At 40.9% G+C, this 22399-nt stretch overlaps 1 protein-coding gene across 1 annotated transcript in view; it reads right to left on the reverse strand.

Annotated features, from left to right (window-relative positions):
- LOC111979548 (astrotactin-1-like) overlaps positions 1-22399 on the reverse strand; it is a 229425-nt gene that overhangs the window by 170539 nt on the left and 36487 nt on the right. Inside the window, 6 exon segments of the mRNA XM_070448910.1 lie at positions 2710-2877; positions 4205-4351; positions 8557-8706; positions 13561-13722; positions 17107-17161; positions 17163-17501. Coding sequence (XP_070305011.1) covers positions 2710-2877; positions 4205-4351; positions 8557-8706; positions 13561-13722; positions 17107-17161; positions 17163-17501 — 1021 coding nt within the window.

The following is a 22399-nucleotide window of genomic DNA, read 5'->3' on the forward strand; positions in this document are numbered from 1 at the left end:
GGGTCATTGTCCATTTGGAAGACCCATTTGCGACCAAGCTTTAACTTCCTGACTGATGTCTTGAGATGTGCTTCAATATATCCACATTATTTTCCATCCTCATGATGCCATCTATTTTGTGAAGTGCACCACACCCTCCTGCAGCAAAGCAGCCCCACAACATGATGCTGCCACCCCGCGCTTCATGGTTGGGATGGTTTCTTCGGCTTGCAAGCCTCCCCCTTTTTATTCCAAACATAACGATGCTCATTATGGCCAACCAGTTATATTTTTCTTTCATCAGACCAGAGAACTTTCTCCAAAAGTACGATCTTAGTCCCCATGTGCAGTTGCAAACCTAGTCTGGCTTTTTATGACGGTTTTGGAGCAGTGGCTTCTTCCTTGCTGAGCGGCCTTTCAGGTTAGGTCGATATAGGACTCATTTTACTGTGGATATAGATACTTTTGTACCTGTTTCCTCCAGCATCTTCACAAGTTCCTTTGCTGTTGTTCTGGGATTGATTTTCACTTTTGCACCAAAGTACGTTCATCTCTAGGAGACAGAACGCTTCTCCTTCCAAATTGGTATGACGGCTGCGTGGTCCCATGGTGTTTATACTTGCGTACTATTGTTTGTACAGATGAACGTGGTACCTTCAGGCATTTGGAAATTGCTCCCAAGGATGAACCAGACTTGTGGAGGTCTTGGCTGATTTCTTTTGATTTTCCCATGATGTCAAGCAAAGAGGCACTGAGTTTGAAGTTAGGCCTTGAAATACATCCACAGGTACACCTCCAATTGACCCAAATTATGTCAATTAGCCAATCAGAAGCTCTAAAGCCATGACATAATTTTCTGGAATTTTCCAAGCTGTTTAAAGGCACAGTCAACTTAGTGTATGTAAACTTCTGACCCACTGGAATTGTGATACAGTGAATTAGAAGTGAAATAACTTCTTGTCACTACAGGGGTGCTGTTTCAACTTCGACATTTTGCGTCTCCAAATTAAACTGCCTCGTACTCAATTCTTGCTCGTACAATATGCATATTATTATTACTATTGGATAGAAAACAATCTCTAGTTTCTAAAACCGTTTGAATTATGGTCTGTGGGTGAACCAGAACTCTTTCTACAGCGAAAATCATGACAGGACATGCGAAGGTCAGAAAAATAGTCTCTGTTCTCAGATCAGTTTAAAGCTCGTGTGTGTGGCCTATGGATCGAAATGAACTGCACCGCCACCCCGCCCTCGCGCCATGTAGATCAGTAACCAATGAGAAGTGGAAATGGTGTTTCTACGTATTTCTCAGAGCTCTAAATAAAAAATAAAACAAGGGCGCAAAGGCACCCGAGTATCTGTAAAAGTGCGCTCCTTCTTCGACTGCGCCATTTACGCAACGCAAGACCTCAGGATATGGCATTTTGAAACGCCTCAATATCGGCTTAGATAATGTCGCGTCTGTGTGGATACAAAGTATATTGAAAGCAGGTACTTCCAGACAGGTGTGTTTCCTGAGTTACTGTAATTAAGCAATTGACCACTCATCATGTTTAGGGTACTGTATATGGCTGCCATGGCTATGCCCCCATCCACAGGGCACGAGTGGTCACTGAATGGTTTGATGAGCATGAAAACAATGTAAACCATATAGCATGGCTCTCTCAGTCACCAGATCTCAACCCAATTGAACACTTATGGGAGATTCTGAAACTGTGTTTTCCACCACCATAAACAAAACACCAAAAGATGGAATTTATTGTGGAAGAATGGTGTCGCATCCCTTCAATGGAGTTCCAGACACTTGTAGAATCTATGACAAGGGTCATCGAAGCTGTTATGGCACGTGGTGGCCCAACGCCCTATTAAGATACTTTATGTTGGTGTTTCCTTTATTTTGGCAGTTACCTGTACTTGCTCAAATAATTGTCCAATGTCTATCATTATTATCTTGAGTATCTATAACTTCAGTTTGAGGTTTTTTAAAGAGTATGTGAACTCAATTCTTGAACATAATTGCAAGCTATTTCAAAAGACAGAGAATCGCTTTTCAATCGCATCTCTCGTACCCAGCTGTGTTTGAAAAGAGCTCATTTTACTGTGACTGGCTTTAGATGTAGCTTAATTAAAGTATGACTGTGTCAACACAAACTAGCTGGTGTGGGTGGGGAGGGACAAACTGTTTTGCTGGCGAAGCAGAGCTCTATTGTCAACAACTGGCTGTGGGAGGAAGGTTATTGTTCGGAATAATTATAAAACGGTGAATGCTCATCAAAATGGTAACAGTTGACAAGTGATGCTGAATCATTTTAATAAACTAATCAATGGACATTCAACTCAATTGGGGATCAAGATACTGGTTCTTACAGTATGGCTATACTGTACACTGTATCAAGGCGTTGCTGCAAAAAAACTGTTACTTTCTTTCTATTTAGCTAGCTGCTCTGTCACTCACCTGTGATACAACAAGAAATACATTATTCCATTCTGTTTTGCATCTTTCTTGTTTTCTGTACATTCATATACATTTTAGGGCCACTTTGGTAACAAGTGTTTGAATTAATGCATTAAGTGCTATCCTCTGTGGATGCAATGCACATCTTATTGTATTACCCCCTCCACAATTTTTTTAAATTCAATTAAATGCAATGTTGAAGTTCAGTGAATGCACACAGATACAATATAATTGGTTCCCAGAGTTTGAGAATTGGTGATTATGCAGTATAGTACCTGTCTCTGGATCACACTGGTGTTCACAGGGGTCCAGAATGCGGCGGCCACACAGCTCATTGATCCAAGGCCCGCTGGCATTCTGCTGGTAGTATAGTAACACCTGGGCCGGGTTAAGCCAGTCAGATGCATCCAGTTGACTGCCCTGCAGCAAAATGAACCTGGACCCTGAGGACAAGGGAAGGGTTGTTGGTTGTTAGAAAACATACTGTTTAAGTACCTACCTGGTCAATTAAAGGTTCAGTACATCAGTAGTTATATTAACTTTTCTATTCAACAGTCCATAGAGTACAGACTGTTATTACAAGGCAAAAAAAAAATCTGAGTATTATTTTTCCCCAGATTAAAAAAGGCAGATGGATGGATGGGACACAATGTTCTGGCAACTAATTTCAATATTTTTGAAGGTGCACATTATACACAGATGTGACATAAATATAAGGTTCTCACAGGCAAAAACATGGATTGTTATCAACTTAACCATAACATTACATTAAGTCTGATACGATTGTGTAGACATTTATGGAGTCCCTGCGATTCAAAAGGAAAATTCACAATATTTCATCTCTTTTCAAAGTTGCTTCCCATGTGTCACGCCCTGGCCTTAGTTATCTTTGTTTTCTTTATTATTTTAGTTAGGTCAGGGTGTGACATGGGGGATGTATGTGTTTTGTATTGTCTAGGGGTTTTTGTATGTTTATGGGGCAGTGTCTAGTCTAGGTGTTTGTATGTCTATGGCTGCKTAGATTGGTTCTCAATTAGAGGCAGCTGTTGATCATTGTCTCTGATTGGGAACCATATTTAGGCAGCCATATTCATTGGGTATTTCGTGGGTTATTGTCTATGTCTATGTTAGTTGCCTGTGTCTGCACTATTTGTTTATAGCGTCACGTTCGTTCGTTTGTTGTTTTGTAGTTTGTTTTAGTGTTCTTCCTTTTCGTCTTCAATAAATAGAAGATGTATTGTTCTCACGCTGCGCCTTGGTCCTCCTCTCTTCCACCATATAACGATCGTGACACCATGGATGTCTTCTGGAATGATAATTCCACCCGGAGTATACATAGAATACAGTGGCGGGTATGAATCAAATTAAAGCCCGGAATGATAGATGAGTAAGGCAAGTCACACTCCAAAATATATCTGCACTGCCAGCTCCCATGATGGAGGAAAAAATGCCAATGAACCAAGAGTGAATAGTTGGCCTGCAGTGATTTTCTGCAGGTGCTAGCTACCCTGAAATTCATTAGCGAGCCAGCCCAAGCACAGAGAAAGTAGAGAGAGAAAGAGTGATGATACAGTGGGTGGTCACCACAACCTGGCCTGATTGTGCTTTGATGCTTTGAGGGCACATCTGTTGTGGTCTCACATGGGAAGAGAGAGAGGTGGAATCAGCCTAGTGACATTTCCTCATTTCCGTTTGTCTGGGAGTGCGTTAGCTGGGAGGCATACAGTTATACCCCTGTGGTTTTCAGGAGGGCAGGTGCCRGCCCCTTACCGTCTGCTATGAGGTGCTCGGGCACATGGAGGATGACCCTGACGTTGAGGCCACAGGAGAGGTGTGAGGAGTACACCAGGCCGATCACACAGCTGACAACGCTGATCAAAGTCAGGGTGGTCTTATTGATGGGGCTTCGTGGGGAACCTGCTGGCAAAGAAAAGGACACAGACAACAAGGAGGAAGCACGTGAAGCTGTGACCACACTGTGGCTATGCACCCAACGGCTCCCTATTCCCTTTATAGTGCACTATTTTTGACAAGGGCTCATGGGGCTCTTGTCAGAAGTAGTGCACTATAAAGGGAATGTAGTGCCATAATAGGGAGTGGAGATGCACCCTTCATTCCCTCCAGCACCTCCACCAAGGGAGTCGCTTACAAACAAGTCATCACTGGGCTGGGCTTACTGCCCATGAAAGGGACCTCTGTATCAAACCGGTAGCTTTGTGAGATTTGGCTTGCCAAGTCTCGCTGGTGGGGTGATAAGAGTGTACCTTTGAAGGGTGCCACCAGCCACCATTATGTGCTGAAGGAAAAAAAAGAAAAGAGCCCAAATGAGAGCCTTTCAGAGGTTGCGTTCTTTTCCTTTCCTACCAACTGCTTGGGTGCAGCCCCACCAGAGTTCATCAGTCATTCCTTTTAATGAAGAGTGGGAAGTCTCCTACCTATAGCATGCACAAACACAAACACACACACCCCAACCCACAACAATTTGGCCTCAAATATAGGAAGCCAATAACAGCCTCCAGCTCTGCTAGAAGTGATTCTTCATCCCTATCGAATGTTACTCGGTTACTGTCCTTTTAGCATTCTTAAAATAATTCAGGATATATCTTAAGGCAATCCTTAAAAACCAAATACTACAGAGTAATACCAAGACCTAACTTGGAAAACAAATTCACAAGGAAACAATCTCATAATGACACAAAGACTCAAACTTGATCCATTCAAATTTTTTATCAAAAAAAGAAGGATTGAAAAACACATCCCATCATTATGACACTCTCTCTGAACATTTTGTTTTTCAAATCTATAGATCGGTGGTCACCAACCTTTTCTGAGTCAAGATCACTTTTTTTGTCAAAATGCAAGCCGAGATCTACTGCTCAGATTTTTTTTACAACACGACTAAAAAACGTAAGCCTATGCAACATTTCCCTATTAAAAACAGTACCGTAGCAATGAGGTTTGCACAGTAGGCTATAGGTCCAATACATTATGACTGCATATTGGCTATGCTTGAGTTGCCCTGCCAAAGTTGTTCATCTCAGACCAATTTGAGGTATATAATCACACTGATAATAGATCATGTGTTGTATTACTTGTGAGGCACAGCTGAGTGAGCATAATAATTTGCTTTCTTTATTTGAATGGACTGATGGCCTGCATCTGATGGTCAGTCTGAGAGGAGGGAGGGAAGGAGGGAGAGAGCAGCGGTGAGGCTCCCCGTCCCTCCGCTCTCCCTCCCTTTGCTGAGAAAAGGGGACACAGTCAACCAGCTGATGGCAAAACTCAAGTAGCACTGCATTATTTTTGCCTCATGCACCAATTCATGCTGTTACTCTTATGACCAGAGAAAGTGAAACATTCCTCGATGTTAAAAAAGACGCAAGTCGCTAATAATAACAACGCAAGCTTATCGAAACACTTTGCTATACTCATTAATTGGAGCTGCAGTGCTGGTTGTAGCACGAGTGGAAGTAGGCCTAGGGGGACGCACATTTTATGGCTTATAAAAGGGTTGAACAAAGTGTTGACAGTGCTGAACAACAACTTAAACATGAACTTACTCATAAAAACAGCAGCTCTTTGCTGTATTCGTTGAGTCTCTCTCTTGTCATGGTTTTAAAAGTTTTGAAATCTCACAATATGAACTTCGCCTTGTGCTCGAGGCTTAAGGCTCGAATAAACTGTGCAGACGGCGATCTGAGCTATCTAATTGGCCAGCGGTAAGCCTATAGATGCACTTGATTTGTTCGACCGGTTGGTGACCACTGCTACAGATGGTATTGCGTTTGGGTATCATTTCAGCTATCTAACCAAAAAGAAACAATGTACGGTCTGATCAAATCAACATTTATTTTGATCAGTTTCGCTGTTCAAGTAATGTGCGAGGGAATGTGTAGAAACGCACCTTCTATTCTTAACCTTTTTACTAATTAAAGGTGTTGGTTACTTGCTGTGTTTGTGACACCTGTGCAGATAACAAAAGCTTAATTGGTTGGAGGTGCTGTTGCGGATGTTGAGGCAGGGATGCTATGTTTGGTCATTCAGATGCTTGTAGGCTGACAGCTCAGTGTTAGGGGCATTTGGTTCCCCCACATCATTACTGTACATCACAGCACCAAGGATTTATAGCATGCTCACAAACATACTGTTGCCCCCATGCTGTATTTACAGTTACACAACAACCAGCCAATCGCTTCCTTTACTTCAAACATTACAATGCTAGACACGTTACTGTCTTTAGTTAGGCACATGGCAGAGCTGTACACATACTCACATGGGTTAGAACACAACACATTGTTTACAACAACCATGATTACTAGCAAAGAGAGAATGTTTGAATGCATGTCTATTAGTGATGCGCGGGTTGACTCATAACCCACAGTCACAGCGGTTATATCTGCTGGGCAGACGGGTTTAGGGTCATTAAATATTGTGTGGTTGAAGGGCGGTTGGGTGGCGGGCGGGTAGAATAAAGAGAAAACAATACCATTGAAATCCATAAATATATCATTCTAGTGCAATTTATATCTATAGGCTACATTTAGGTTTTTCTTAAATTATTTTAAGCTATCTGGCATTAGTGTATAAGCCTAAGCTTTAGGGCTCTAGCTGTACGCGCACCAAATAGCCTACACGTCAATTGCCAAATGCTTTTGGGAATAGGCAGAAAATGTTAACATCAATCCACGGAGGCAAAAAGGACAACGTCTGAGTTTATTTAATTCAATATGAGAAAAGCTGTGAAAAGAGAGTTGCAAATAAAGAGAAGGGAGGGACAGAAAAGTAATGTTTGGGAAAGATTTGGTGAAGTGGTAAACGAGGATGATAGCACGCTATGTTATGTGTGATGATTGTGAGGCACTATACAAATTCTACAGTCACAAGACGGGGACTTCAAATAGGCCTATGGCAAATCGAGGGAACTGTAGCCTAATGGTCAAATGGGTTAAATGGAAACTGAAATATGGACATTGACTATAGGTCTATAACCTCTCCCTTAGCCTTAATATTAACTCCAGCAGAATTGAGCAATTCTTGCAGTTAAAGGATACACCAAATGCAGGCAACATTTTGACCCGGGAACAGGAATGGAGAAATATGATTTCTTTCTTTCAGCATCTTGCGAGAATGTGAATGCTCGATTAGATGCCATCTGTAGAGGTGCTATCTTTATCAGCATCATAAAAGCTCATAGTATTTTAACCATATAGAATATGCATCCAAYCTGAACTGAAATCTTATCAGAAACATGTTGGGTTGTTTTTACAGCTTTATATTTCCTTACAACTGGTCAAACTGATATCATTTGCACAGAAAATCTTTCCCGTTTTTGAGTTATTACATTTTCTCCCATCCTTAAACATATTTTCTCCGCAAAAGAAGATGACAGAGAACTTTACCGATGTCAAATAGATTGAAGCATTCATTCTATCAATTTATGACATTATTCTGGTAAGCAAGGGTTCACTTAGTCTTCTAGGGCAACATACACTGAGTGTACAAAACAATAAGGACACCTGCTTTTTCCAAGACATAGACTGGCCAGGTGACTCCAGGTGAAAGTTATGATCACCATCCCTGTGGAACTCTTTCGACACCTTGTAAAGTCCGTGCCCCGACGAATTGTGGCTGTTCTGAGGGCAAAAGGGGGTGGGGGTGGAACTCAATATATTAGGAAGGTGTTCTTAAATGTTTTGTACACTCAGTGTATAACGGCAGAAGAGAAACCACATGTATCTAATTATAGAAAAGTTGACTAACAAATAGCAGGCAAAAAAAGATCCTGAACCCCCTGTCCAAAAAAGATTCTGCCGTCTTTGACTTTATTATTCTATAGCGCATTTTCTAAATTTGTGGGATATGGTCGGGTGGGGCCTCAGATTTTCACTTTATTACACGTAGTCGGGCGGTTGTGGATGGGTTACTAGCAATTGCGGGTGGGTGTGGGTGAACAAACAGCTGACCTGCGCACCACTAATGTGAACGTGTACAGTATGTGTCTCAAGCACAGTAAGCACATACATTTGTTGTCCATTCATCTACTCTGATGTATGTATTTTTCATTGTCATCATGCGAGTATGAAATAAGATGATGTATGTACAGTATAATATTCCTTCCTTACCCCCTGAGCCCCACGCGCTGTTGGCGTTACCATTTCTCATACCTCGGCTGCGGCGCCTGCTGCGATTGGGGTCAGTGTAAAAGGTCAGCTGAGGTTCGCTGTCGGCCTCCGTGCCAGAGTCCCCGTCTGGGTTCAAGAAGGTTGAACCCACTGCAGAATTCACAACAAAAAGCTCTCATCACAATAATTTTGTCTTCGCTGTTCTGTTTGTATGGCAATGCATGGGATGTCCATCTACACATGCTGCACTTGATTTTGAGCAATTTATACACCAAGGTTGTTCAGTTTTTTCCCCTACATCACCATATTAATTGCCATATGTAATCATTACTGTGAAATGGCAAGTAGAAGAGGAGAGCTATAAACCCRTGAATAGCTGTCCCATGGGAATTACATATTGACCGTTTTTCTCACTTTATCAATGATCTGAGGATCATGTCGACACTTTAAGTGTCAATCGAAAAGAAACATCAACAAATGTGGGAGGAAAATGCTAAAATAATTATGAAAAGTGTGGATTAGATTATTTACCTTGCCTGAAGGTTTAAAATGTGTTGCTGTGTCAAAATGTTGATAGTGAAACTGAGAACTTGAGGCATCTGTACTAATAGCCACGTTCCTGTACCACTAAATGTGACCTTTAATTAGTGCTGAGCYATTAGTGCTTTTTGAGGTTGGTTCGGTTCGATTTTTAAAAACAAATAAAGATTTTAGATTTCTTTTTTTTTTAACATTCCATACATTGTGCATTATGTGGGTTGAATGCTGTATAACAGGAAAAAATAAAATAATACAAGTCCCATGATGGTAGTGTCTGCCCATTACTGCTTATCACTTATTCATCATAATTTATTTACATCACTATAATAAAATATTTAATTTGTTGTGTATTTTACATTTGTTTTATTTGATGACTATCATTTCATTCCAAGTCATCTCATCTCTATAGAGCTGCTGCCTATGCTTTCTGTTCTTCAAAGTAAATAAGGCATACTTTTATGACTGCTAAATACCAACTATACATTTTCAGGTAAAGATACCTCACGAACCAACAGCTGCTCTCTATATCACCTCACGAGTGCGCATTTGTCTCTTCTCAGTAGCAGGTGTAAAAGAAACACAGACCAGACAAGTAGATGCACAATGGATTATGGTCATTGTAGTTAATTACCACATTTTATGTGCTAAACTATGTAGAATATCGGCCTGTTGGCAAACTACACCTCCCTATTACATCGCACAGTTCAGGCTGGATCTGATTTATCTTTAGGAGAAACTGTGCGATGTGCGCATTGATCTCACAGAAAAAAATCTGTCAGTCAATTAGTTGTTTAAAAACGGAAAAATAACAGAAATTACGGCTAATCGCTCAGCACTACCTTTAATTAATGTTTCATTAAGAGAGCTGATTGGAGCTGTGAGTTACACAATATATTGTACTGCTTGTTGCAGTGTTAGCCATATTGTACATGCAAAACATAATGGCATGTTTTGGAGTCTGTTAAACAGCAGATTGTTGTTACATTTTCATATTTTGATCAAGCTCTGGTACCAATGGAAAATAATAACTGGAACAGTGGGATAAATTTACTTCAGCTTTTATAAAAAATGTCTATCTTCAGTATATTCTATACAAGACATATAGCTAGCTATACCCTCTCTCGGGAAGTAATGTATAAATGGATTCATGAGGTAGAAAGGTGGAAAGTATTAAAGTCACAATAACAACAGCATATATCCAGTCGTATTCTGTCGCAACAAATTAAACCAACATGACTCTAGCGAAGTCCCAAATGGCACCCTATTCTCTATATAGTGCAGTACTTTTGACCAGAGTCAAAAAGTAGTGTGCTGTATAGTCAATAGTGTGCCATTTGGGATACAAACTCAGTTTACCCTGCCCAGCGCAATACAGGACAAATACTTTGATTATGTTGCATGAGGAAGAGAGATCCATGATAAGACCAGACTGTGGAGTGGGTATCCTCAGTAGGGGGATAATACAGTTTATGTCAGTCCATATTTTGACTTTAAATCCACTATCCGTTACAGAGATGGACGATGGTCCTGTTCTGGTACAATGTAGGGGACAATAAACTGATAAATGTTGACAGTCATCTCATTGAAGCCATTAGATGAAAAGATTTTGGCTTTGTGAACAAATATATCTAATTGTTTTGAATAGGCTATACAGGCTACATTGGAATGATTGTGTTTTGGTCGAAACATGAACATTGAAATCTATAATTTAAAGAGGATGTGATATAGCTCCTAGTACAAGTTTTAGTGTTCTAGCTATCACAAAGTAAGCTTGAAATACTAGCACCATTTACTTCATTTCGAATTGACAATAGCYTTATAAATCCAAACCAAGAGATTGCATTTAATTAATACACAAAAGGTTTCTCCAAAAGAAAGGGTGAATAAAAATGTATCTGGCAAACATACAAATCGGACAAAGTGGAAGCACTGTCTTGAAAAGTACAGTAAAGAAAAAGGTGTTTCATGTACAAGATGACATTATTACGTTATTTCAGCAGAATGACGTTGACTTGATAACAATATGCAAAGGGAACACACAATTTGAACACACAACTATATACTACAAAAACAATAGAAACACCATTGAAAAATGATTTAACACACATTTATGCTTTATAACAATTCCTGACAAAACAACATTTAAATAATTATTTTCATCAAGGACAAAAACTATAATTGTGAAAGAAGGTGAAACAAATTTCCAAATGACACTTAGAGGATACAATGTGTTTTTGTCTAGGTTACAAAGAAGAATGAAAGCACTTTCAATTAATTAACGGCAAATCACATGCAGCAGTTTGAAGAGATTGTATTTGCCTCAACAATTAGGCAAGGAATCAAAGGTCCAAAGCTTTATGGCAACAAATAAAAGATGGGCTCTTTAAATATTCAACACATAATGTAGCTTAGCACTCAGCATGCACTGCAGGTGCAAACACGTCTTACAACAAAGTTATTTTGTTCTGAGCTTTCGGTGGCCGGATCTCAATAAATATAGAGTACTTTTGGCAGCAGCGACAATGATACTGGAATGACAATCGCTCATGAGGAGAGCTGCAAGAACCCACAGGAGTACTACCAAAAGATATCTGACAAAAGACGTAACCACAACAACTGTAGAGAGAAGCACACTAGAGTGACTCCAACATATGTAAATAGACCAGGTGATTGCATGAGAAGTACTGCTGGGACACAGATGAGAATCTTGAACATCTCGACCAGCGTTAACATTAAAAAACAATTGTGACTTCTGACTCCAAATTCAGACATAGCTTCATCTTTGTGCTTGTTGTTTCAAATATTTTGTGGAACAATTTTATTTCAGTATCCCTATTGTATGCTACAATTAAAACGGTAGACTCACGATGCTTTGAGTCTAACACCGTTAGGAACAACAACAGACTTAAGGGTTCTGTATAAAAAGACAAGGGCTCCTGGAAGCGGACAGCAAACACCCAACAGACAACAGCTGTGACAAAGACTCCAACCTCGTTGTTTGGCTTGCCATACACTTTGAGCAGCACATTTGAAGGAGGCATCAACATAAAAGCTTCCCCCCCCAGTCCTAAACGCTGTTAAATATCCACTGAGAATAGCAAAAGGACCTTACATGTGTATGTGCATGTGCATATTTTATCACTCGGATTAAAATGCAAGTCCAAACAAAAACAATATAGCAAACATAAGCAAACATAAGCAAACATAACCTCAGGCTTAGTCATTCAGATATACTGGCCTGTGTACACTTTGTACAGAACCACAGAGGATTTTGTTGTGGAGAAAAAAGCTGTCACAAGGGGATCCGCTGTTTCACAGTTTTAAACATCAACAGCAGATAAACCGATAGTGAATTTACAGTTTTCCTTCATTGTGCTTTGTCCTCTAATGTACCAAATCAACAAATTGAACTAAATGAATGAGAAAAATTTGCTTTAATTCTGAAGGCAGCAATCTCTTTCAGAGTGGGCCGTAGGGCTGTCAGAGATTCCTTTCAGAGAGCACAAGACCAAAGGCTGCTCACAACTCTTGAGAGACAAAGAGGCTTTTTTGCAGACATGGTATGCTTTTATTTTGTTATTGAATTAAGACAAAACAGATTGGATCTTTAGCATTTTCTGTCCTGAAAGTGATCAGCTCATTTATGTTCTGTTTTGCTTAACAAGCTTCCTGGAATACCAAGTGAAAATGTCATTAGTGTGCTGTGTTAAGTACAGTGCTCTCTCTGTTCTCAGTCTATTATTGATAAAAGGGTTTGTTGGGTTTCTTTTTTTCTTCCTCAGTGAGCTTTGATTGAAGTTCTCATTATGGAGCAAAAGCCATTGCAGGTGCATATTCACTATACAGGTTTTCAACCAAGGTCAGAAAAGGAAACATTCTCCTAGGCTCACTGAGAGTCACAAAGTACACGAGGATAAGAATGCAAAGGAACAGTATCTGAAACCAGAGTCGTGTTTGTTTCTCACAATTCACAAAATGAGATGGAAATGATATAATGGTAGACACTATATAACTGTAAAATGACTACATAACAGCTCTTTAGTTCACTAGCTTCCACTGAATGCTCAGTTAGTTGGTTAGTGTGACATTGCCATTTGTACCTCCCAATAACATCCTACACAACTAGAATTGCTTTTCTAACCTGAAAATAAACCATTCACACTTGTCAGTCATGGAGCAAAGTGGATTATGATCAGGGTCAACTGAACGAACTGGTGTCTCATTTCAGAATGGCATGCCCTCTTTTTCCAGTCTTTTTCTCTTTCAGGGTCTGGATCCCAAATGGAACCATATTCCCTATATAGTGCACTACTTTTGACTAGAGCCCTATGAGCCCATGTCAAAAGAAGTGCACTTTAAACGGAATATCGGGTGTCATTGGGACGCAGATATAGTCTTTTACTGGTACACGTGACAATGGTCAAGAATGAGAGTGGATATGGATCAAATAGATGGATGACTCACCACGAGTTTTGCTGGACAGACGTTGTTTGCGTTGGCCAGTGGAGGTGTTGTGGAGGAGGAGAGTGTTCTGCTGCAGGTGATTGCTGTCGATAGGGCTGGTGGCAATGATGTTGTCCTTGTACTTGCTCATTAGGGACAACTTTGTATTGTCACTCCCTGATGATGACAGAACAAGCATAATAAGGGAGAGAAATGAGAGATGAAAATAAACCCAATAAAATAAGACAAACGTGAAAAAGAAGCATGTCGGACTAAACGGAAGAGATTTAATACAGAATGGCAGAGGCAACAACAAGTCAGTGTTCTTATAATGGTATAGGTCTTGAAACAGGGAATAATCTATCATTTCCTGTCACAACTAGATACAATTTTATTGGTTGGTGGGCTGGTATTTCTTAAATAAACAAAACAGTTATAAAGTGTGTAGAAAATATAATGGACCTATATACACTGAGTATACCAAACATTAGAAACACCTTCCTAATATTGAGTTGCACCCCCCACTCCTTTTACCCTCAAAACAACCTCAATTCGTCAGGGCATAGATTCTACAAGGTGTCGAAAGCATTCCACAGGGATGCTGGCCCACGTTGACTGCAATGCTTGTCACTTTTGTGTCTAGTTGGCTAAATGTCCTTTGGGTGGTGGACCATTCTTCATACACACGGGAAACTGTTGAGCATGAAAAACCCAGCAGTGTTGCAGTTCTTAACACAAACCGGTGTGCTTGACACCTACTACCATACCTCGTTCAAAGGCACTTAAATCTTTCTAAACTGATTAAAGTGGATTTAACAAGTGACATCAATAAGGGATTATAGCTTTCACCTGGATTCACCTGGTCAGTCTATGTCATGGAAAGAGCAACTGTCCTGTTTTGTATACTCAGTGAATTTTTAAATAAGATAATCTTTGAGAACTAGCAATCACCACAAGAAAACATAGACAGTCATGGAGAATAAAAAAAATCCAAAATGCATTCAGGATGCATTCAGGCCTCCATTGATTTTGTTATAATGTTTGAGTCAATAGCCATAAGCTATTGCACAATGTGTAAAATTGAAGGAAACTAGCTTTAAAACTGCACTTAAAAAAATATATATAACAATAAAGAGGCTATAAACAGGGGGTAGCGGTATCGAGTCAATGTGCAGGGGTACAGGTTAGTCGAGGTAATTTGTAAAGTGACTTTGCATAGATACTAAACAGTCAGTAGCAGCAGTGWAAAAATAATAAGGGGGGGTGTCAATGTGGGGGGGTGTCAATAGTCCGGGTGGCCATTTCATGAATTGTTCAGCACTCTTATGGCTTGGGGGTAGAAGTTGTTAAGGAGCCTCCTTTTGGTCCTAGGCTTGCCACTCCGGTACCGCTTGCTGTGCGGTAGCAGAGAGAACAGTCTATGACTTGGGTGACTGGAGTCTTTGACAATTTTTGGGGCCTTCCTTTAACACCGCCTAGTATATAGGTTCTCGATGTCAGGAAGCTTGGCCCCAGTGATGTACTGGGCCGTACGCACTACCCTCTGTAGCACCTTACGGTCAGATGCCGAGCAGTTTCCATACCAGGTGGTGATGCAACCAGTCAGGATGCTCTCGATGGTGCAGCTGTATAACGTTTTGAGGATCTGGGGACCCATGCCAAATCTTTTCAGTCTCCTGAGGAGGAAAAGGTGTTGTCGTGCCCTCTTCACAACTGTCTTGGTGTGTTTGGACCATGATAGTTCGTTGGACACCAAGGAACTTGGTTGTTGTCCTGGCACCAAACTGCCAGGTCTCTTAGCTCCTCCCTATTGGCTGTTTCATTGTTGTCGGTGATCAGGCCTACCACTGTTGTGTCGTCAGCAAACTTAATGATGATGTTGGAGTCGTGCTTGGCCACGCAGTCGTGGGTGATGGAGTACAGGAGGGGACTAGGCACGCACCCCTGAGGGGCTCCAGTGTTGAGGATCAGAGTGGCAGATGTGTTGTTGCCTACCCTTATCACATGGGGCGGCACATCAGGAAGTCCAGGATCCAGTTGCAGAGGGAGGTGTTTAGTCCCAGGGTGCTTAGCTTAGTGATGAGCTTTGTGGGTACTATGGTGTTGAACGCTGAGGATAGTCTTAATTGTAGATCGTCCAGTTTGTTTTCCAATGATTGCACGTTGGCCAATAATACGGAGGGTAGTGGTGGTTTACCTACTCGTCAGCGAATTCTTACCAGGCACCCCGCCCTCCTCCCCCTTTTTCTCTGTCTTTTCTTCACACTGATGACGGGGATTTGTGCCTTGTCTCGACAAAGCAGTATATCCTTCGCGTCAGACTCATTAAAGAAAAAATCTTTGTCCAGTTCGAGGTGAGTAGTCGCTGTTCTGATGTCCAGATGCTCTTTTCAGTCATAAGAGACGGTAGGAGCTGATTAGGAGCTCATAAAACGGCAGCCATTTACCACTTTTAGTCTTGAAATCTTTGGTTGTTTATTACACTACTCACTCTGTTTAGCACATGACCTCGCATGTGAACCCTTAAAGAGATGGGTGGGGCTGGCTTAAGAGGGTGTGAACAATGCTGAATGGGTGTAGACAAAGAAGAGCTCTCCAGTAGGTATAAGTTTATCAACTTTCAAAGCAGAATTACTTTCCCATTGATCCTCAACTGCAGTGTATGATATACCAATTTCTAACTCTGAGTCTACTTTTATCCAATGTAAAAAACACAATTTTAAATGTGCCTACACCGAATACAGGTGGCGGGTCACGTACTGTACAGTATGTAATCAAGGTTTGAAATTATTCTGTTTTTGTCAAATACAATATCTGTTTGGGATTGTTGCTATTAATTTGCAGTGTACAAATTATTTGTATCTATGTTCCGACCCCCCAACCATCCGCTCATAGAAAAAAAATTGTCCCGCAGCTAAATGTAAATGGGGATTGCGCTACAGCTGTTTCTGTCTGGGTGTGTGTGTGTGTGTGTGTGGTGTGTGTAGTTGTGTGTGTGTGTGTGTGTGTTGTGTGTGGTGTGTTGTGTGTGTGTGTGTGTGTGATGTGGTGTGGTTGTGTGTGGTGGTCGTGTGTGTGTGTGTGTGTGTTGTGTGTGTGTGTGTGTGTGTGGTGTGTACTATACTGTGTAAGTACCAGAAAGTCCACACAAGAACAGTAAACCCAACTAAAATTCAGAGAAGTGAGGGACATTTTGCCGGTCCTCACTTGTAAAAAAGGTTATTTTAGGCTTAGGGGTTAGGTTTAGAATTAGGTCGTTAGGGGTTAGGGTTAGGTTATATTTAGGGTTAAGGTCAGGGGTTAGGGAAATAGGACTTTTTATGGGAATCAATTGTTGGTCCCCAAAAAGTCCGTCACAAGATATAGTAAGACATAGCTGTGTGTGTGTGCTGTGTGTAGTGTGTGGTGTGTGTGTTGTGTGTTGTGTGTGTGTGTATGTGTGTGTGCCCGTGTGTGTGTGTGTGTGGTGTGTGTGTGTTGGTTGTGTGTGTGTGTGTGTGTGTGTGTGTTTGTTGAGGTGTGGTGTTGTGTGTGTTTGTGCTTGCTGTACCTACACTCACCAGGTGGTCAGGTCCATGCTGGCCTTGTCATTGCAGCCCTGAAGGGAGTTCCCAAGTGTTGCGTGTTGAAACCTGGCTGGCAAAGTCCTCTCCTCCGTTCATGCACTCTCTCTGCAGGTGGTGTCTCAGGTCAGTGATGTCATACTCGTAGCCATCCAGGATGGGAGTCTCTCGGATACTGAGCGTGCTGCTGGAATTGTGGCCCTGGCCCCTGGAGTTTCTCAGGCTCTCCCTGGCCTGGCCTCCCATCAACACCGAAGGGATGTAGTGGATCTCATTGGCCGCCTCTGCACTGGCGCTCTTCTGGGGCTGGGGCACACGGCGGCGTTTGCACCACCGCCTACGCATGTAGAGGATGAGTACCAGGCAGAGGATGGAGAGGAGCAAAGCGATCATGCCTCCCTGTGAACAAACACAAGGGGAAAGAGAAGGATGAATGATGGCCGCTCTCAACTAAGAACTTCCCAAAGTCTCCAACCCACGTTGCTAGATTTGTAAAAACACCACTAGTGCATAGCAGAGATCCTTGAAGAAAAAACTATAGATCTTAACAACAGCGTCAAGAAAACATCAAACAAACTCAAAATCCATATAATAACAGAGCACATCATGCAAAACGATGTAGATAATCTCCAAAGCATGGTGTATGAGAACAGCAGTGCTCTAGGAAGCATCATGGAGGAATAAAAACTGAAACCATTTAGGAAATATACCCTATACCAAGAGAGCGTCTATTAAAGCTGCTATCAGACTCTATCAATAATCTATCAATAAAGACTCTACTCTCGGGTTCAGTGGGTTCAGCGCTAGTAACGGTCTGATGAAATCTTCCACTTTGTTGCACATTTTAGATCTCAGCTCAACTAAATAATGAATGATGAGAAGAAAAATCATGTGAGGACGGCGACAGAGATGACTCAACCGGAAATTGAAATTGAGAAACCCTGTTCAGATGCAGACTGATATCCGAGGATCATAGAGAGAGTGCTTCACCTGCTCGCATAAATTTGAAATGGCAAATGTAAAGTCAATTTGCATAAGTTGTTTGCTTATTCTGCATAGTCAAGGACATTTACAAATGATGCCTTAATATAGGTCACGTATGCAGCAAATCTGTATGCAGTTTTGGGTGGAAATGAAAGTTAAAATAATTTATTTGATTACTTTTTTTAGTACTTTCAAAGTCATTGAGCTATTCCAAACTGGAATGAAGCAGAAAGATAACTAGGCCAGAGAGTTACCAGGAGATATACCCATAAGTGTTCCCACTCTAGTGCAAACTGTAGCACACAACAACTCAATCAATGGGCTGGTACATAGGCCAACACATTCTTCAGAGGTCAATTGAAAATCTGCCACCAAATGCAATTAGGCCCAACCATTTGCATTAGCCACAATGCAGATTTTTAGGTAGGGGAAACTTGTGTAATTTAGTACATTACAGGGAATCAAATAGTGGACTAAGAGGGCCTGTCTCTTTTTATAGAGTCAACAAAGCCAAACCAAACATCAAAGGATGCCAGTATTTCAGCCTGTAATCCATTTATGTAAGGGTTATGCTTTAATGTAATACTATAGTTTCAATAACGTATAATTCTGTAATGTAACTCATCCTGATTAGGCATGGCATTTTGTATCCAGAAGACAATATACAGTATATAGAGCCAAAATAAACATATTTTTGTCCCGCCCTGACCTTAGAGATCATTTTTATGTCTCTATTTTGGTTTGGTCAGGGCGTGAGTTGGGGTGGGTATTCTATGTTCTATGTTTTGTAGTTCTATGTTTTGGCCGGGTAGGGTTCTCAATCAGGGACAGCTGTCTATTGTTGTCTCTGATTGAGAACCATACTTAGGTAGCACTTTCCCACTTGTGTTTGTGGGAAGTTGACTTTGTTTAGGGCACATAGCCTTTAGCTTCACGGTTTGTTTTTGTAGTGTTTATTGTTTTGTTCGGCGTCATTTTTATTAATAAAAGAAAATGTACGCTTACAACGCTGCACCTTGGTCCTACTCCTTCAACAGCCGTGACAATTTGACTTTGCAATATTGATGAGACAGGAGTAGTCATCATAGTATAGACAACCTGGTGTCATGACTTTTTCATGAGATATACCTTTGGAACCATATTAACATAAACATAACCTTTAACCATAAACCTTAAGCTGGACTCAAAACTTAACCATAAACCCCAAGGAACTTTAACACTAACCAGTAGGACCCTAACTGTAACCCTTAACATTTCTAACATTGATTTAAAAAGAGTGTTTGACATAAACACAACATAAATACGTGACATTTTAAAATATATACAGTACCAGTCAAAAGTTTGGACACACCTACCCATTCAAGGGTTTTTCTTTATTTTTACTATTTTCTACATAGTAGAATAATAGTGAAGACATCAAAACTATGAAATAACACATATGGAATCGTGTAGAAACCAAGTGTTAAACAAATCAAAATATATAGCCACCGTTTGCCTTAATGACACTCTTGGCATTCTCTCAACCAGCTTCATGAGGTAGTCACCTGGAATGCATTTCAATTAACAGATGTGCCTTGATAAAATTACATTTTTGGAATTTCTTAATGCGTTTGAGCCAATCAGTTGTGTTGTGACAAGGTAGGGGTGGAATACAGAATATGGCCCTGTTTGGTAAAAGACCAAGTCCATCTTATGGCAAGTACAGCTCAAATAAGCAAAGAGAAACGACAGTCCATCATTACTGTAAGACATGAAGGTCAGTCAATACGGAAAATGTCAAGAACTTTGAAAGTTTCTTCAAGTGCAGTCGCAAAAACCATCAGGCGCTATGATGAAACTGGCCCTCATGAGGACGGCCACAGGAAAGGAAGACTCAGAGTTACCTCTGCTGCAAGTTCATTAAAGTTACCTGCCTCAGAAATTGCAGCCCAAATGCTGCACAGAGTTCAAGTAACAGACATATCTCCACATCAACTGTTCAGAAGAGACTGTTTGATCAGTCCAAATGTGAGATTTTTGGTTCCAACCGCCATGTCTTTGTGAGACGCAGAGTAGGTGAACGGATGATCTCCGCATGTGTGGTTCCCACCGTGAAGCATGGAGGAGGAGGTGTGATGATGGGGGGTGGGGGGGGGGGGTGCTTTGCTGGTGACACTGTCAGTGATTTATTTAGAATTCAAGGCACACTTAACCAGCATGGCTACCACAGCGTTCTGCAGGATATGATATACCATCCCACTGGTTTGCACCTAGTGGGACTATCATTTGTTTTTCAACAGGACAATGACCCAACACACCTCCAGGCTGTGTAAGGGCTATTTGACCAAGCAGAGTGATGGAGTGCTGCATCAGATCACCTGGCCACCCCAATCCCCCGACCTCAACCCAATTGAGATGGTTTGGGATGAGTTGGACCTCAAAGTGAAGGAAAAGCAGCCAACAATTGCTCAGCATATGTGGGAACTCCTTCAAGACTGTTGAAAAAGCATTCCTCATGAAGCTGGTTGAGAGAATACCAAGAGTGTGCAAAGCTGTCATCAAGGCAATCTCAAGAATCTCAAATATAAAATATATTTTGATTTGTTCAACTTAATTTTTGGTTACTACAGTACATGTGTTATTTCATGTCTTCAGTATTATTCTACAATGTAGAAAATAAAGAAAAACCCCGGAATGAGCAGGTGTGTCCAAACTTTTGACTGGTACTGTATATATATTATTTTTATGTACTTTTACCCCTTTTTTGTGTCTTGTCCCATCGCTGCAACTGTCGTACGGACTCGGGAGAGGCAAAGGTTGAGAGCCATGGGTCCTCCGAACCACAAGCAGCCAAGCCCCACTGCTCGCTTAACCCGGAAGTCAGCCGCACCAATGTGTTGTACAACTGGTGGCCAAAGTCAGCTTGCAGGAACACAGCCCACCACGAAGAATTGCTAGATCACGATGGGACAAGGACATCCCGGCTGGCCAAACCCTCCCCTAACCCAGACGACACTGGGCCAATTGTGTGCCGCCTCATGGGTCTCCTAGTCACGGCCGGCTGTGACACAGCCTAGGATTGAACCCCGGTCTGTAGTGACACCTCAAGCACTGCGATGCAGTGCCTTAGACCACTGTGCCACTCAAGAGCCCCTTAAAATATCATTTCAGTTCATCCAAATCGTCTAACCTGTCAGTTTCGTCTAACTATTCGTCTAACTATTGTGTTAAATTGCTTACAAAGAATATTTAATGACAACAATGAAATCAAATGTGACAATTATCAGCATGATTTTTTTACGGTTTATGATCCATTTCTGATTTTGACATTGAACATTTTTGAAAGTTAAACCCCCATTAAACACACAGCACGACGGGGTTTTGTTGGAATGGGTTATTAATGAAATGAACTTAAATCATTTAATTCAACTTAGAATATTTCATCAAAGCTAATATCGCATGAAGGCTGACATTTTTCTTATTAAGGACACATTCAAGTCTCTTGCTGTATTGCAAGGCATAATCATTAAAGAAGATATGTTCTTGAGAGATTCAGAATGTACAAATTGTACCTCATGAAAATGAAATTAATTAGTAATCCATTCATAATATATAGAAAAACTCTCAATTTGATAAAACAACTGAGAGAACATAAAAGCTAAGCTAGCTTAGCTTACGAGTTCTGATTTTCTGCAAGACTAGTTAGATTGACAGACAACATTGTGCCATTGGTTGCTAATGTAGGTTAGCTGATACAACTGAGTTTACAGCATACTTTTAAAAATCCCCATATCCTCTTCAATTGAAAACCCACATCCACCCAAAAACCTTAGAAATTGAGTAAGGCTTTCCCTACACATACAGTACTTAAAGAGATCAATTGATAAGTCAGCTGTGATTTGTAGCAAGGCCTTGACATTTTCTATGACTGTTCCTTTGGATAATTGTTTTTAAATGTGGTTACCTCCCTACGGAACAGCTGGAAGAGAGACACGAAAAAAAAACTTTAGCCTTCAAAACTATAAACACAATATTTTATTAAATATTTTGGTTTAGATTACTCTAACTGAATTTCCTCTTCCTTCCTTCCTCCCGGGTGGATATGTGTGGTCCCCTTAAATTGTATATCATTACAAACTAAAATGATCTTTTATCATTAATCTTTATTATGTAGCCAGTAAATCTTCAAGTTCAGGGGCTTATGGTTGCATTAATGAATGGGTCACTGCATGTCTGCTTGCCTTATCTGATCTGGATGGCATTTGTGGAGTAAATGAGAGTGGAAAGAGGAAATAGTATTTCCTTTCAAGGGCATAAAACAAGGTCTTATCAGG

This window comes from Salvelinus sp. IW2-2015, linkage group LG19, assembly GCF_002910315.2.
Source record: "Salvelinus sp. IW2-2015 linkage group LG19, ASM291031v2, whole genome shotgun sequence".
Lineage (NCBI taxonomy): Eukaryota > Metazoa > Chordata > Actinopteri > Salmoniformes > Salmonidae > Salvelinus > Salvelinus sp. IW2-2015.